The 16971-nt window shown below is 43.8% G+C and overlaps 2 protein-coding genes across 2 annotated transcripts; both read left to right on the forward strand.

The window, feature by feature from the left end:
- Positions 1 to 720: 720 nt before the first annotated feature.
- On the forward strand, positions 721 to 1708 carry LOC128746262 (mitochondrial carrier homolog 2-like). The gene is made up of 4 exons (XM_053843311.1): positions 721 to 861; positions 923 to 1007; positions 1066 to 1641; positions 1695 to 1708. Exons 1-4 carry the CDS (start codon positions 721 to 723, stop codon positions 1706 to 1708), a joined length of 816 nt encoding a protein of 271 aa, XP_053699286.1.
- An 8497-nt stretch (positions 1709 to 10205) lies between these two features.
- Positions 10206 to 16589, forward strand: LOC128746263 (uncharacterized). The gene has a single exon (XM_053843313.1). The coding sequence runs from the start codon at positions 10206 to 10208 to the stop codon at positions 16587 to 16589; it is 6384 nt and encodes a 2127-aa protein (XP_053699288.1).
- The last annotated feature ends 382 nt before the right edge of the window (positions 16590 to 16971 follow it).

Genomic DNA, 16971 nt, shown 5'->3' on the forward strand with positions numbered 1-16971 from the left:
CGTCATAAGTTTCGGGAAAAGCAGTTGCGATTCGTTCTTTAAACTGTTTCCAATTGAAAATCAACTCTTCTTGGCGCCTGTACCAATTCGCTGCTGCACCCGTTAGCCGGGTCGATGCGTACAACAGACATACCTGCTCTGACCATCCGTAGAGGGCACGGAAATGGTCGATTCTACGTAACCATTTGCAAACACCGTCGCCTTCTGCATATTCCGGAATCAGTCGTCCGACGTCATAAGGATGTAAAGCTACACTTCGATTCACGCCGTCAACCGGATTTGCGTCTCCGGTTGGTTTCCCGTCGTATTGTTCGCATTCGTTGTCCTTTGTCTCCCGTTCATCGTTTAGTGCGTCATAAAATGGCACTTCGGCTTGCTTCGTTGTCTCGCTTTTCGTATGCTCGGCAGCCATTTTTCTCGTCAATGGCATCCTCGCAAAATTGTCGAAATCGCTCTTCGCAGATTATCCGTCGTTTCGCCACATTTACTAAGAAGTGCAGGGTATCCCACTTCTGATACTGCAAGTTTGCCGGAACACAGAAAACACCGTTTTTAGCTAATAGACTTTATTTTTATTACCAACTACTCGCTTCCGAATGACAAAATAGTTCAACCGATTTTCGCGGGAATTGTCTAAGGGGTGTGTACAAAGCAGGGTTAGAACCTAACTAACTTATCGATACAAGGGGCTGTTAAAAGTTACATTTCATAAGCTTACAAATGTTAGCATTAATACAGCAAAAAGTCAAACAATACGAGCTTACCGAATATACGGATATTAAGACATGGAACCGTTTGGGAGTGCGGCTTGGAACGATTACTGTGCTCCACCCCTATGAGTACGCCAGAGTACTGATGCAGGTTGGTAAACCAAAATAAAGTACAATTCTAATAGGTACATACCAAATTACAAGTAATTTAGATTGGTTACGAGCCGATTGCACCACTACCGGGCCGGACACTGCTCGGCACGCCAACGTTGTACCTACCAAACATGTTCCAGTACGGTTAGTAATATTGGCTAATGACTGATCTTTAATTATCGTACTAATTAATATCTTCTAGTGGCTCATATCAGAGGTGTCGATGGGTTTTTCGGTTGTTTCCGGGGTCTGAGCTGCAAGATTCTCGGTGATCTGCTGAGTACACATTTTAGTGGAAAAATCGTCGATCGGCTGGAGATTACGGGCAGCACAATTTATAAACCCGTACAGCGTAAATTCCATGGGTTTATCGACGAATTGGACGAGGACCTGGAAACCAATCATGTGCAGTTTAAGAAAAACTTGAAACGAAACTTAGCCATTCAAGCTGTTTGTGTTATCATATCGCACCCGTTTGAACTGATAGCCGTGCGCATGATGGCGGAATTTGTTGGTCAAGACCAACTTTACTCGAGCCTGTGGCAATCAATCGGCGAAATTTGGACGCAAAATGGGCTTTCTGGCTTTTATTCCGGAGTTGTGCCTCGTTTGCTCTGCGAGCTCGGCTGCTTGGTCATGTCAAGCTCAGTGACCTACCTGGCTTTCCGATATGCACTACGAAAGCGACAGGAAAGGGCCTGTTTTTCGGCGTTCTCTAAATTATTAGCTTCAAGCATACACTATCCGTACAAAGTCGTATCGACCCGAATGATTGTCAGTGGATCAAGGTATGGAACGTTTACTTTCAATTTAGAGTCGGAAATTTTTCAGCATTTTTTATGTAGACTTAAGGCTGCTAGTTTGATACACGGTAAACCGTACCGCGGCTGGTGGGACTGCTACGCTAAACTCTTGGCTACTGGACAACATAAGACGGGAAAGTGGTGGTTCTTCAGGTAGGTCAGACAGAATTTTATTTAAAAAAGGTTAGACATTAATTGATTTCACAAAAATTTAAGGCGCGACACTCGCCCTAGTGTACCGGAAGAACAATTCGAACCACAACTCTCTTCGAATTCGGCTATGGAACAACTCGAACAGCAGTTGGATATAGAGTTGAAACACTTTAGCGAAAAATTTGCCAAGTCAGCCCTACAAACTAGAATAGCTACAAATCCTTTTATCAAAATTGATCGGGGTTTAGAAATGGCCGTTGAACAAGCGATTGATATTACCCCTTCGGTTGAAATTAAACCATCAGCTAATCCAGAACAGTTAAATAGAATTAAGTCAATGGTTGCTAATCTTCTCAGGGGACCATTCAATGCTATCATTAATTTAGTGTCGTTTATATGGAATAAAATAATGGAGTTTGTTTCTAATAAGGCACCCTTGGAACCCGTAGAACAAGCGGTTGGTTTCGAACCTTCGGTTAAAATTAATCAGCCAATTAATCTTGAACAGTTGAATAGAATTAAATCCACGGTTGTTTCTGAAACGAATCAATTATACGACAAGTTAGCCTCGCAACCGGCAACTATTTCTTCCGTGTCAAAAGCAATTGTTGATTTCCTTATCGGCATCCTTAGGGCACCATTTGATGTTTTTCTTAATTTAGCGTTGTTTATATGGAGCAAAATAATGGCGCTTTTGGTTGCAATTGGCGAAACACCTTTGAATGTTCCAATCGCAATCTGTAACAGGATAGTGCGTGCGGTGCGAGAAGTAACTGGTGGTAGTAATTAGCCTGTGTGTTTTTGTTTTCGTAAAATGATTTAATGAAGTTTGTAACTTGTGAGCTCTTGAGAATACCTATACCATTAACTGTCTAGTGCCCACGACCGCCTTTTGGCGGGTTAGGGGTATTTCTCTTTAATCCCTCAGAGATCATTTTTATATATTAATATTTACTCATACCTTCTCATTACTGTCTAATCTATATTGCGTTAATTTGAAGCATTTATTTCGAGCGAAAGTTGACAAAATCAAGAAAATTTAGAAAAAAAGACTGGCACCAGTCAACGAAAACCAAAAGCTGTGATACATAAGTGACGCATGTCTCCCTATAGCCTATATATGTAACAACTTGACTGTAATATTTATGTTTATATTGGTTTATATTTGTTATACAATACATCATCTGAAAATAAAAGTCTTAATGATTAAAAAGCAGCACAAAACAAACAGTACCTACAATAACACACAAAAAACTTATTTAACCACGAAGTCGGTTTTGAACGATGTTGCGATTATATTATTAAAATCAAATATATCTGCTACAGCATTAAAGCTTGCCGCCATGAAGCGGATATGGTCATGTTCCCCTTACGTTGCATTTCGCTGAGATTACTCGGAGCATCGATCTCACCAGGCAAAATTATTCCTACAAAGACAACTTGAACTTCGACTCACCTTTGCTTCAAAGTCTGATTCTGCCATGGAAGGAATCGTAAAGCATATCGCACGCGTTTCCGTTCCGCTTAAGCTGTTTTGTACGGTCAGTCAGTAGCTGACCAGCTCCTTTAGCGGCTATCCTTCAGCAACATCTTTGTATTCATCCTGGTACCACTAATGCGGCGAGAAACAACAAACGGATATCACCATCTTGTTCTGCTAGGGAGTTAGTCCAGGCTCTCTTGTCCCGCCTACAAGCACGTTTAACAGCCCTCTCCAGTTCGGCGTATCATTGACGGGCTGCTGTCTACCGATCTGGTTCGCGCTCGCTCAATGCCGGCTTTCGCTTCTCTCCACTCGTCGATCTTCCTCCAAGTTTCATCTGATATCCACTCCCTCCGTCCGCTGTGCGCTGTGCCAAGGGTTTCATCACTAGTCGTGATGAAGGCGTTCTTGATGCCGGTCCATTGCTCTTCCACCAAATGGTAGCTCCGCGGCTCGGGATATTCAAGTCGTTCTACAAAGGCCCCTTTTACCTCAGGATTCTCCAATCGGTGGACGTCGTAACGGCACCCAACTTTCTTTTCCCGTCATTGGACACATGCGACACGCTAACGTATCTCAGCGATAACAAGGTGATGGTTGGATGTAATATAAGCGCTGCGTAGAAACTCTTTCTCCTGCAGGTCGACAGCGTTTGTTGGCGCATAGCACTGGATTACTGTAAGGTTCCTAACCCGTGTTCTGAATCTGGCAACGATTATTCGCTCATTTATCGGTTCCCACTTCATCAGGGCCGCATGTGCCCTTGGGCTCAGTAGGAATCCAACTCCTCTTTCTCGAGTAGCATTTTCACCTCGTATGCCAGAGTAGAGCAAGACTTGCCCGGATGATATCCTGTGTTCGCCAGTACCCGGCCAGCGGACTTCGCTCAGCCCCAGGATTTCAAGCTTCAAGTAGTCAGCTTCCCTTGCAAGTTGAGCCAGCTTGCACTGCAGGGCAAGGCTCAGTATGTTCCATGTTCCGAATAATTATGTACTCATGGCCCTATTTTCACAGTCACCCCACTTAAATTTTTTGAGTGAGAGCACAATTTGCGATTTTGAGAGTCACCTATAGGTGACACCGCTTACCTGGGTGACTGTACAAATCAAGGCGCTTGTAAGGTGAGATGAGGGTGACTGTGAGAATAGGGCCCATTTTGTGTTTTTATTCCAGAAATTGAATAAAATTATAATATCGGATGATAAAATCTCGATCGCCCCAAAGAACGAAAGGGAACTGCAATTATCTGCCGTTGAAAATGGGCTGAAAGAAGTGAGCGAATTGATCGGAAAGGACATTGGTGAGGGTGATGAAGCAGCGATATCGGTAAATGTTTGTTAAGAGTATCTACAAAAACACGCTTGAATTATTTTGTCCTAGCACAGACCAGCAGTTTAGAAGAATCAGCTTTGGCACCGGACAGTTTAAAAGATTTAAAAGGCTGAAGGAGACTGTGTTCCGGACAAAGCTTCAAAAAGCGACAGAGTTATCCTCTGAAGGTCAAAACTTCATCACAGACGTAGAGGCAAAGTACAACATTGCTAGTGGAAAGGTAATTATTGTGCACTTATTCTGCAAAGAAGAAAAGATATTAACTGTGAAAATATCACTGGTGGAATATATATTAAATTTATTTAAAACAGGACACGTATTACGCACTAAAGAAAGGAAATCCTGGTGGCAAGTTATACAGCCAAATCAATTCTATTCAGCAGGTAGATCGCAAGAAGCTTAAGGAAGAATATAGTTAATCGCCAGTTCCCGACAAAAAAAATCGTTAGTAGTGTTGAACGATCTGTCATTGCTTCACAGTTGAATCGATTGGCCTGAAATAGTGTCTTGGAATACTGGAAAATCACTTTTCCTGGACAGCAGAAGTGGCTCGGTAACGGAACGGAACGTTAAACTTCTGGTAAAGAACACATATAAATTCGAATCATTTTTACACGATTTTTATGCAAATTTACGGCTTCATGCGAGTAAAAAGTGACTCCTGTGTGCACAAATTAAATGAACCATATCGAGCTAGATTTTAATTGCATGGACTGGGCGATCCTTCCGAAGGGCAACGTAACTGGTTACAATTATATGATGCAATCGGAAAATATTTCGCAATCTTGGGTAAAAATGTATTAATTTCAGAGCTGCTTCCAGTTTCCATGAGGTATTGATAACCCCAAAAAAACATCCAGAAACTCGCCAACTTTGAAGAGTATAGTATAACTTACATTGTAACTTGGGTTATCGATGGAATACAGAAACGAATAGTATGTTTTGTAAATTTATTTGATCATTTAACACAATTATTCATACATCTACTACATCATCATCAATTTCGAACGAATGATATTGTAAGTGATCATAGGTGGGCTCGTTGGTGCCTTGTGCCTCTGGAATCTCTTCGTAAATATTATTCGAAGGTAGTCCTTCGTTAGCGGTTGCTTCCCTTACCGGAGCCTCGTACAAGAATGAATCAGTTCGTGTCGTTATTGTATCTCGGATATTGAAGATATTATTGGTTTCCTTTGGTAGCTGACGGTAGAATGGTTCAAAGTGGTTCCGTTTGTAGCGGTTGTACAACAGCAGGATGATGTGCGATACAAATATTCCGACTCCTATCGTTACCAATGATATTTTTAGCTTCGAAGGAACATTGAACGGTTCGACTATTGTTTTCTTCGGGTGATGTTGTATGAGACCTTCCGGATGACGTGGAAGGTGCGAAGTAGTTGATGTTGGTTTTATCGTCGTGGACAGTGGATTGGATTCTGATGAAATAGTACAGGGCAGGCCACGTGCGCCCAAGCTGCTGTGAATCATGGAGTATTTAAAGCGAGCGAAAAGTTCTGGCTGTTTTTGAATAAACCGATGCAGCCACAAACAGTCCCATGGATTTTGAGCAACTTGTATTAACACTGCTGTAGATTTCAGTAAAACTGCTAGTGTTTTAAATTTGTTGTTCGATATATCAAGCATTTCTAACGCAGATAAATTTTCAAAAACATTTTCTTGCAAATACATGATATTGTTATTGCTGAGGTTGAGTCTAACCACTTCATGGCAGCCGCGGATGTTCGACGAGTCGAACTTCATCAACTGATTGTTACTGAGGTCAATATTTTGAAGTTTCGTTAGAAAATACAACTGTAAACCATTATCACTTAATCGATTTTTTGAGAGATTTATAGTAACTATGGAACTATGATTGACAACTGTTGCTTTCTCGATACGAGATTTTTCTATAATCAATTCACTAAGTTTGCCAATCACTGAACTGTCAACTAAATGAATGCTTGCGAATGCTTCACTGTACAAATTATACATACGAATCATTTTAACGTTTGATGGCATATTTTCAAAAATTTCAGTTATATTTTCAACAACTGAACTTATGAGCAACACTTCTGATAACATTTTAAGAGAACCTAAATTAATTTTTGATAAACTACTGTTTAAAACTGACCATTGAATAAGATTTGGAACGTCTTGCCATACATTTCGTTCAACTGTTTCAATGCAAACGTTTTCCCATTTCAATATCTGTAAATTGTTTAACCCTGCAAAACTTCCATCTTGTAACACTTTCAATAAACTATTTTTAAATGTTAACAATCGTAAATTTGAAAACCTTGAAAAAGCACCTTTTTCAATGTCATGCAAACAATACTGGCTAAATTCCAACTGTTCAATACTCTCCGGAAAGTGCAAATATCCAACACCGACATCAGCGAGCGCTACTTCGTTGCCAATCAATTTGTAACTTTTAACATTTCGGAACGCTCTGTTCGAGTGCGAAGTGAATCTCGGTTTTTCGGCGCAATTAAACTGTACGCCGTATTCGGCGTTGCCTTCCTGGTAGTTAACCAGCACGTCCAACTTGCAGTCGCCATCGTTTTTGGAGCAGTTACACACCGACCGGAATTGTTGGGCGTTCTCAAAGAAAACGGGTTCATCATCCGCGATCCCGGAAATCGTCCTTGAACTTGATATGTTCAAGTTCAACAGTAACAGCAATATCAACGATGGTTCGACAAGCATTATGCAAAAACTTTCACTGGATCTTGAATCTCGTGGATTAGAATTGACCCAACGAATTACCCGAAAGATCAAGATGAAACTAGCACGCACGCGCACGCTGTGGATTTGGTTTGCACGCAGAAATGCCGATGCAGTTAACACCAGCGCTTAAAATTAAAGAGATATAGGCAAGTATTTTTGCTTTCAGGCGATTCTCTGAAAACGGTAATGTAAACCATTTGTCTGGCGATCGTTGCCGGGAAAGAATAATGGTCAAGACGTGCGCGGATTACATGCCATCAGCGGATTATCCGCACTCTACTGAGTCATTGGATCAACGTATCAATGAAGGGGTGAGTTCGAATGAACGAGTAGCCATCATTTAGCTAATAAGGTAAACAATTTGGCCATCGTCACCATCACAGCACCGGTAAACGATGATGATCACATGAATAATGTTGGAAGCAGAACATGATATATATTAAGGCGATTTCATTTATCACAGCGCTCGTTTTTTACTGTAGACACTGCAGTACATGTTTTTAAATGAAATATAACCAAATATTCAAGATACAATAAATATTAAACCATGGTTTAAATAAAGAAATATCGCTCGACGAATGACCATATTTAACCCCTCTACATCATTTTAGCCCCGAAAAACGCCCGGAACTTTTTTGCATTTCAATATTTTTAGCAAATTTAGGAATTTTTCCCGAAAATCTGAAAATCTATTGTAATAATTCCTAATTCGTTTATTGTTCACATTCTAACCTAGCCCGGCGATCTTTCTAGATGGTTCAAAATACACTAAACTTATAAATAATGGTTAAAACAAAGTTCAACTGCCAATGCCCGGTCGTCAGCATAAGTTCTTCTTCTCCTAACTGCTCAGAGCCGGGGTAGTTCCGGTGCCGTAACAATTTGTGAAACGTTTCGACACACGTACCTAACTCAACTTCAACCTGGTCGAGCCATCTAGCACGTTTTGCCCCACTACTTCTGTTGCTGATGTTGCAGGGTGGTTGAAGAGACGCTACACTGGCGCCCGGCATTCTTGCGATGTAGTCAGCTCGTCATATGCGTCGTTGATTTTTCTTACTCGTGTGATTATCGGCGGTGACTAAAGATCATTAATATATGAACTCATCAGCCACTTCCAGTTCATCGCCATCAACAGCCGCTATCCATGGGAGGCGGACATTGTTTTCTCTGGAGCCTCTTCCTACCATATACAGTGGTAACCCGATTTTGTCACTCCCCGATTTTGTCACCCCCGATTTTGTCACGTTTTGACCCGATTTTGTCACGGTTTTGATTTATCAAAAGCTTAGTTTGAAAATCATTTTCAAACATGTCAAGTGTGTTAAAACACTGTGAAAAGAACTGTGTTGATTTTTGTGGAGTTTCCACAAAAGTTGTTTCTTTTCTCCACAACTATAATAGCTAGAAGGTCACTTTCTTTGGCAAAGTTTTTTATAATAATCTTCTCAAAAATTTTGTAGAACATTGTTTTACTCTATCTCTTACTACTTGAAAAATAAATTTTCTATCTTACTTTTAGGGGGGTGAATCAAAGAATCGTTCACACCATAAGAAAGAGCTGTTTACGCTGTGAAATTTCTCTGAACATAGTTAACCAGTATAATCAACCATTTTGGCACAATTAAAAAACGCGTGTTTTCATACTTGTGGGACCTCACAGCACAGGTGACAAATGTCCACAGAGAGGTAGAAGGAAGTGCGAAAGGTCCTAAAAGTGATCAGAATGAAATATATGTAGTTCGTTCTAAGTTATCTGCAAAAACATAAAAATTGAAAAAATACCCGATTTTGTCACTGTCCCGTTTTTGTCACCTCTAAATTCATCATGGGGGTGACAAAATCGGGTCATTACTGTATTTGGTTTTTAACGTATTGACTTATAACCCAACTCCCCTACTGTTTTACCTGACTCACTGCGAATATGCGTATTATTGAAATAAAACGTAACCATACGTGTTAGTTGCGCCCTGTCGAAATGATATGCGACTGCACCCATCTCCAATCTACGCCACTGACAGATCAACCACACCAGTCAGCATGCAAGGGATCGTCCCGCGATCGAAGGGCAATGCGGACTCGTCTGTCCGATCTCGACGTACAATAGAGGAGAATAAAAACAAACCTGTGCTAGATCAGTGTGCTGTTAGCGGCGATTTCTTAAATCTACTTAAAATTATTCTTAATCTACTTAATCTATCTTAAAGTTACTGTGAAAATAGTTAAAAGTAATGCTTAACCTATTTGCTTATATTATCTTACTTACGAGCAGCCTTAATTGCTAAACTTGAACGCTAAACGGTGAGAAAATTAGTGAAATATTATAACTATCATTCCTAACCTATTGTTCTTAATAACTAGTGTATAGATTGTAGTAGGTCAGCTTTGTGGCATCTATAAGTGTAGTTAATCTGCAATTTAGAAGAAGGTGAGCGAAACATGACTTAAAGCTAAAGCATAATCTTAAATCTATATATGCGCACAGGTGTGACTACGGCTAGTAAATACTCAGCGCTGATTAAGATTTCGTGTCGTGCTACCACCGTCGATAGGTGAGATATTGTACACAAAATCAGTGGTCTACAATGATTAAAACATACTTAATTCTATAGATTTCGAAACATACAAACATTATACTGACTCCCCAGATTGTTAAAGCCTGAGTCAGCGAGAAACACTTAAAGTAAGTCTTACATACTACTTATAATAACTTAGCCTAACAAAATATACGTTCCATAGGAATTTTATAACTTTCGTTCGCGAAATACACCAATTGTTGTTCGAGGTTCATAAAATTATTGTTTCATTGTCGCTGGGCTTAACAATTTATAAAATTCTTTAAATATGTCGAAGAAGTCGACTCGTTCTGGTAATGCATTCGACGTGCCCGCACCAGGAATGGTAGAGGAAATAGGAGATAATCCCGTTACCGGAGCCGTGAAGAGCACTGCAGGTGGTACGCCGTCCGTCGTCGTTGTTTCCCCTCCTAACTCTGTAAAGCAGGTAAATGCTGACGTTGCCAATAGTAATAAAAATCCTCTACAAACTAAGACGACTACGAAAGGCACTGTCAATTATGGCAAAAACGCCGCCGGTACCGCGATCGAAGTCAGGCGCAATCCAGTCCGTGACGTTCGTAGAAATCGGGATTGCCAGTGTCAGTTGTGTGAAGAGCGTGATAACGAAGAAATGGTGCAGTGTGATGGTTGCGACCGATGGTATCACTTTGTCTGTGTGCACGTTTCGGAAGACATCGCAAATGTCAGCTGGGTCTGTCCGAACTGTAAGGAGGCAAGCGTCCCTCCCACTGATACTATCAATGCGTCGAACGAGCAGCTGAGACCAAATCCACCCCCAAAGAAGACGTTATCAGTACACTCGAAGAGCAAGGCTAGCTCTAGGAACAGTGAAGCTAAAAGGATTAAGGCACTCGAACTAAAGAAGCTTGAGGAGGAGCTCGAGTTGGAGAAGCGGTTTCTCCAAAAGAAATACCAGTTATTGAAGGCTCATGGCAGTGAGACTTCTACGGAAGCTGGCGACGTCGAAGACAACGTATCCAAGGTCGAGCAGTGGTTAACAGACACCGAACGTCACGGTGAAGATTCCGGATTAGTAGAAGATGAGACAAATGGGCAAATACCAAATGCAACGGGAAAACCCGAGGAGCACCACGCTTCGGATGTCATCCATCAACAGCAAAATCCATCGATCCTTCGTAATAACCAACTCGCTAACCATCAACGGAGTGGTTTGTTTTCACAGCCTGTGCTACGGGCCGGGCAACCGAACGTTCAACCGTTTAATCAAGGTAGTCAGTACAATCGTACCCTGCACGGTTCCCATTCCCTGAGTGTTGCGCAAACGCGATTTACTGAAGCCGGTCCGCAGATACAGCAGACGGAAATTCAACAGTCGGAGAGTTACACTCCACGTGCCAACGATGTGGCAACGGTCAGACCAGCGATGATACTGAATGGTTGCAATCAGCAATGTTATCAAAATGTTCGAGAAACAAGATCCGGAGCGAGGGTTTCGCATGCACCTGCAATTAATACAGCCTCATCGAATAGCCACGCCAGGACGTCTTTCGTCCCTTCGATGAATCTAGGCACGTTGGAGGAAGGAAACCATTTCATTCCAGGTCAGCGTTCGACTCCGCTTCGATCGGGACGTCCGGAATCGGACCTTCAAACTACAACCCACCAGGAAACAGTTTGTATTCTAAACCGGAGTCAAATTGCAGCTCGTCAGGCGGTGTCCAAGGATCTCCCCGAGTTCAATGGAACATTAGAAGAGTGGCCTTTATTCTATTCCATGTTTAACTCATCTACGCAGATGTGCGGATTCACGGACGAGGAAAATATGCTAAGGCTGCGCAAATGCCTAAAGGGGAAAGCGTTGGAAGCGGTAAGGTGCGAGCTACTCCATCCGTCGAACGTAGTAGACGTATTGTGTACACTGAAAATGCTCTACGGTCGTCCGGAGGCCATCGTACAGTCAATCGTTAAGAAGATCAGAAGTATGGCTCCACCGAACATGGAGAAGCTTGAGACGGTGGTAAGCTTTGCACTAGCAGTGAAGAATATGGTTGCTACAATCAAAGCATGTGGAATCGACGACTTTATCTACAATTCGTCTCTTCGATGCGAGCTAGTGGAGCGGTTGCCGTCATCACTAAGATTAGACTGGGCGAGGTATACGCGAAACGCAACGAACCAAAATCTCGCTACTTTTAGCAGCTGGTTGTATACAGTAGCGGAAGATGCAAGCGCAGTCGTAGGGGATATCGGAAGGGATCAACGAACTCGGAGTTTCAAGAAAGATGGGTTTCTGAACTTCCATTCTGAGTCAACATCGAAAACTTCAAAACCAATCGAGGCACCCGGAAAGCATGGACCGTCTCTCTCAAAGCATTCGGTCAAGGAACAGTGCATAGTGTGCAAGAATGATTGTCCGATGGTAGCAAAATGCAGCACTTTCGCAGGATTAAGTTACGACTCAAAATGGGCGACAGTGAAGGAATGCAAGCTTTGTCGAAAGTGCCTTCGAAAGCACAACGGTTCCTGCAAGCGACAGAAGAAGTGCGGTACGGACGAATGCACTTTCTTACATCATCCACTACTCCACAATCCGGAGAAGAACCAGAATCCGAGATCATCGACATCGTATCCTTCAACGACAACGCCCTCTCAAATGAGTGCATCAGATCCGAGCTGCAATGTTCACCAGGGTCAGTCCGCTGTTTTATTCCGCATTGTACCAGTCATCCTTTATGGACCAAAAAATACTGTACAGACTTACGCGTTCATCGATGATGGATCCGAGCTAACGTTAATGGATCAAGACTTAGCAAACGAGCTAGGCGTTGAAGGCCCGAGAAAGTCTTTGTGCTTGAAGTGGACCGGTGGAACCCGCAAGGTTGAAGATGGATCCCAGCAAGTAAATCTGCAGATATCCGGTACACAAGGCTCAAAGAAATATGAACTACGTGGCGTGTACACAATGTCCTACCTTCAAATCCGCCCGCAAACGTTAGTGTTGTCTGAGATGCAGAAGAAGTATCCACATCTGGCTGGAATACCACTTGAAGCATACCACGACATCAGTCCACGGATCCTGATTGGCTTGGACAACGCAAAACTTGGATACGTTATTAAGAGTCGAGAGGGGAAGCAAAACGAACCGATCGCCGTGAAAACCCGCTTAGGTTGGATGGTGTACGGTAATTGTGCTGGTAAGAAAGAAGCGGCGGGGTACTTGAATCATCATAGTGTACAAACGTGTGAATGCAACCACGAGCACGACGAGAGTCTCCACAAGGCGATGAAGTCATACTTTGCGCTAGATAGCCTCGGAATCGTGAAACCGAGCCAGCTTCTGCTTTCGCAAGAAGAACAACGAGCCCAGACATTATTGAAGTCACTCACAGTCCTTAGAGAAAATCGCTACATGTGCGGTCTTCTATGGAAGTACGAGAATGTCCGTCTTCCAGACAGTAAGACAATGGCCCTCCGTCGATGGAAATGCCTTCAAAACAGAATGAACAAAGACCCGGGTTTAGCAGAGGCACTCAAGGCTAAAATGCAGGAACACATCAGCAAAGGTTACGTCAGAAAGCTATCCTCAGAGGAGCTCCGTGAGCCACATTCAAAGGTGTGGTACCTTCCGATATTCGCGGTAGTAAATCCGAACAAACCGGCCAAGATTCGGCTAGTGTGGGATGCTGCAGCCACAGCCCACAATATTTCCCTCAACTCTGTCCTCCTAAAAGGCCCTGACCAGCTCGCGTCGCTCCTGTCCGTACTTATCGGTTTCCGAGAGTATAAAGTAGCGGTTTGCGGAGACATAAGAGAAATGTTCCACCAGATTCTAATGCTGCCCGAGGACCAACATTGTCAACGATTTTTCTGGCAGGAGGGAAGCGAAGCAGAACCCGGCGTGTACGTCGTTCAGGTGATGACGTTCGGGGCCAGCTGCTCCCCGAGTATTGCGCAGCATGTGAAGAACACCAATGCGAAGCGATTTGAGAGGGATTACCCGGTTGCTGTCGACGCCATAACCAAACGACACTATGTCGACGACATGCTGATTAGCACGGAGACGGAAGAGGAAGCCTTGAAGCTTGCGGAGGATGTAAAGAAAATTCATGCAAAAGGCGGGTTCGAAATAAGAAATTGGATTTCGAACTCTGAAAAGGTTCAAACAACTCTCAACGGTGAAGCAGCCGAGGCGAAAAACCTGGATATTGGAGAGGAAGCCAAAACGGAGAAAGTGCTCGGGATGTGGTGGAGCACCGTGACAGACTGTTACACGTACAAGATGTCATCTCGATATGATGAAGCTCTTCTGTCCGGAACCCGTCGGCCTACAAAAAGAGAGGTTCTCCGAGTGTTAATGATGGTGTACGACCCGTTGGGGTTTATATCGCATCTGTTGATGTTCCTGAAGGTGCTTCTACAAGAAATTTGGAGAACATCGACCGGCTGGGATGATCCGATCCAGAATGCACAATTCGAAAAATGGTCGACGTGGCTGGCGGTTTTTCCGCAGATAACCTCCGTCGAGGTTCCTCGATGCTATCGATTGTTAACCTCTGTTCAAGCAGAAGTAGAGATGCACACGTTTGTTGACGCCAGTGAGAACGGTTTCGCAGCTGTTGTATACCTTAGATTCCGGGAGGGATGTGTGATCGAATGTGCCTTGGCAGGAGCTAAAACTAGAGTAGCACCACTAAAGTTTCTCTCAATCCCACGATCTGAGCTTCAAGCAGCTCTGCTCGGTGTACGGCTTTCCGATACCATCCTCAAGTCTCTAACCATCAAGGTCTCGAGGCGTGTCTTTTGGACGGATTCCAAGGACGTGCTCTGCTGGATAAAGTCGGACCACCGACGTTACAGTCAATTTGTTGCCTTTCGAGTAAGTGAGATCCTCGAAACCACGGAGATTAGCGAGTGGCGCTGGGTCCCAACAAAGCAAAACGCTGCTGATGATGGAACCAAGTGGGCACGAAACCCAGAGCTATCCGCTGATAGTCGCTGGTTTAGAGGACCAGAATTCCTTCGACAAGAAAAACAGCAGTGGCCTGTTACGCCAAGCTTCGGAAAAACCACCGACGAGGAATTACGCCCACACCTGCTGTTCCACGCGTCGGTAACAAAGTCAGTTATAGATCCACAGGCCTTTTCTAAGTGGATCTCTCTCCTTCGTCGCACAGCCTACATTTTCCGCTACGTTGACAACCTTAAACGTTCCAACAGAAAGGAACATCGCGTCTGTGGGCCACTGAAGCAGCAAGAACTGTCTAAAGCTGAAAACTACTTGTTCCGCCTGGCGCAGTCAGAAGGTTACCCTGATGAAGTCGCTACGCTAGTGGCGGGCTACGGTGTAAAGAGTCCGAAAGGAAAGAGCATTCGGAATAATCCACTCTTCCGCAGTGCCTTTCTGGACGAAAATGGAATCGTTCGAATCCGAGGTCGCACCAAAGCGTGCGTATTTGCTGATCGTGATGCCACTGAACCCATCATTCTTCCTCGTCACCATCAAGTCACACGATTGATCATCACTGACGCGCACGATCGATTTCAACACCAGAACCACAACACGATCATGAACGAGCTTCTGCAGCGCTACCGTATTCCTCGCTTGAAAGCGACCTACCACACTCTTCGGAAGAGCTGTCAACACTGCAAGAACTACGCGGCGAAACCACAACCACCGGCGATGGGCGACCTTCCACAGGCACGCCTGGCTGCATTTAGCCGTCCCTTTACGTACATGGGGGTGGATTACTTTGGTCCGATACTAGTCTCGGTAGGCAGACACTCTGAAAAACGGTGGGGAGTTCTTGCCACTTGCTTGACCACACGCGCCATCTATCTGCAAATCGCTCACACACTGTCCACCAACTCCTGCATAATGGCAATCCGGAACGTCATGGTTAGGAGGGGAGTTCCCGCTGTTATATATAGTGACAATGGAACTAACTTCCAAGGTACCAGCAAGGAACTTAAGGCAGCCATTGGACTGCTCGACCAAGACAAATTAGCGAGAGAGTTCACCACAACTCGTACCCAATGGACCTTCATACCCCCAGCTTCACCACACATGGGGGGAGCCTGGGAACGACTGATCCGTAGTGTAAAACAAAATCTAGCCAAGCTACAATCGTGCAGACTACCAACCGACGAAGTGCTGCTGAACGCGATGGCAGAGATCGAAAATATTGTCAACTCTCGACCGTTGACCGAGATTCCCGTAGACGGCGATGAGTCCCCCGTACTGACACCTAACGACTTCCTGTTGGGGTCAGCAAATGCCCTAAGGTCTTGGGTTCCCTTCGATGATAGTCCGTTAACGCAGAAGAACTGTTGGATACAATCTCAAATTATGGCTGACCAATTCTGGAAACGTTGGGTACGCGACTACATGCCCACGATCACCCGTCGAACCAAGTGGTTCACACCCGCTAAACCTATCGCTGTCGGTGATATCGTTGTTATAGTGGACCCGAAGTTTCATCGAAATCATTGGCCGAAGGGAAGAGTAATTGCTACGCATCAAGCTCCAGATGGGCAGGTACGGTGGGCCACGGTGCAGTCGACATCTGGTGGAATATACGAGCGTCCAGCGGTTTCATTGGCGGTGCTCGACATAGGCGTTGGGACGAATACGCTTTCGGAGGATTCGCGCATTCCGGAGGGGACTGTTAGTTGCGCCCTGTCGAAATGATATGCGACTGCACCCATCTCCAATCTACGCCACTGACAGATCAACCACACCAGTCAGCATGCAAGGGATCGTCCCGCGATCGAAGGGCAATGCGGACTCGTCTGTCCGATCTCGACGTACAATAGAGGAGAATAAAAACAAACCTGTGCTAGATCAGTGTGCTGTTAGCGGCGATTTCTTAAATCTACTTAAAATTATTCTTAATCTACTTAATCTATCTTAAAGTTACTGTGAAAATAGTTAAAAGTAATGCTTAACCTATTTGCTTATATTATCTTACTTACGAGCAGCCTTAATTGCTAAACTTGAACGCTAAACGGTGAGAAAATTAGTGAAATATTATAACTATCATTCCTAACCTATTGTTCTTAATAACTAGTGT

This window comes from Sabethes cyaneus, chromosome 1, assembly GCF_943734655.1.
Source record: "Sabethes cyaneus chromosome 1, idSabCyanKW18_F2, whole genome shotgun sequence".
In the NCBI taxonomy this organism is placed as follows: domain Eukaryota; kingdom Metazoa; phylum Arthropoda; class Insecta; order Diptera; family Culicidae; genus Sabethes; species Sabethes cyaneus.

Excerpts from the sequence above, each read along its gene's own strand:
- LOC128746262 (XM_053843311.1), top strand. The coding sequence starts at position 721 with ATGTTAGCATTAATACAGCAAAAAGTCAAACAATACGAGCTTACCGAA. Across the intron at positions 862-922 it reads ACGCCAGAGTACTGATGCAG|ATTGGTTACGAGCCGATTGC; the intron begins GTTGGTAAACCA and ends CAAGTAATTTAG. Across the intron at positions 1,008-1,065 it reads ACCAAACATGTTCCAGTACG|TGGCTCATATCAGAGGTGTC; the intron begins GTTAGTAATATT and ends AATATCTTCTAG.
- LOC128746263 (XM_053843313.1), top strand. The coding sequence starts at position 10,206 with ATGTCGAAGAAGTCGACTCGTTCTGGTAATGCATTCGACGTGCCCGCA.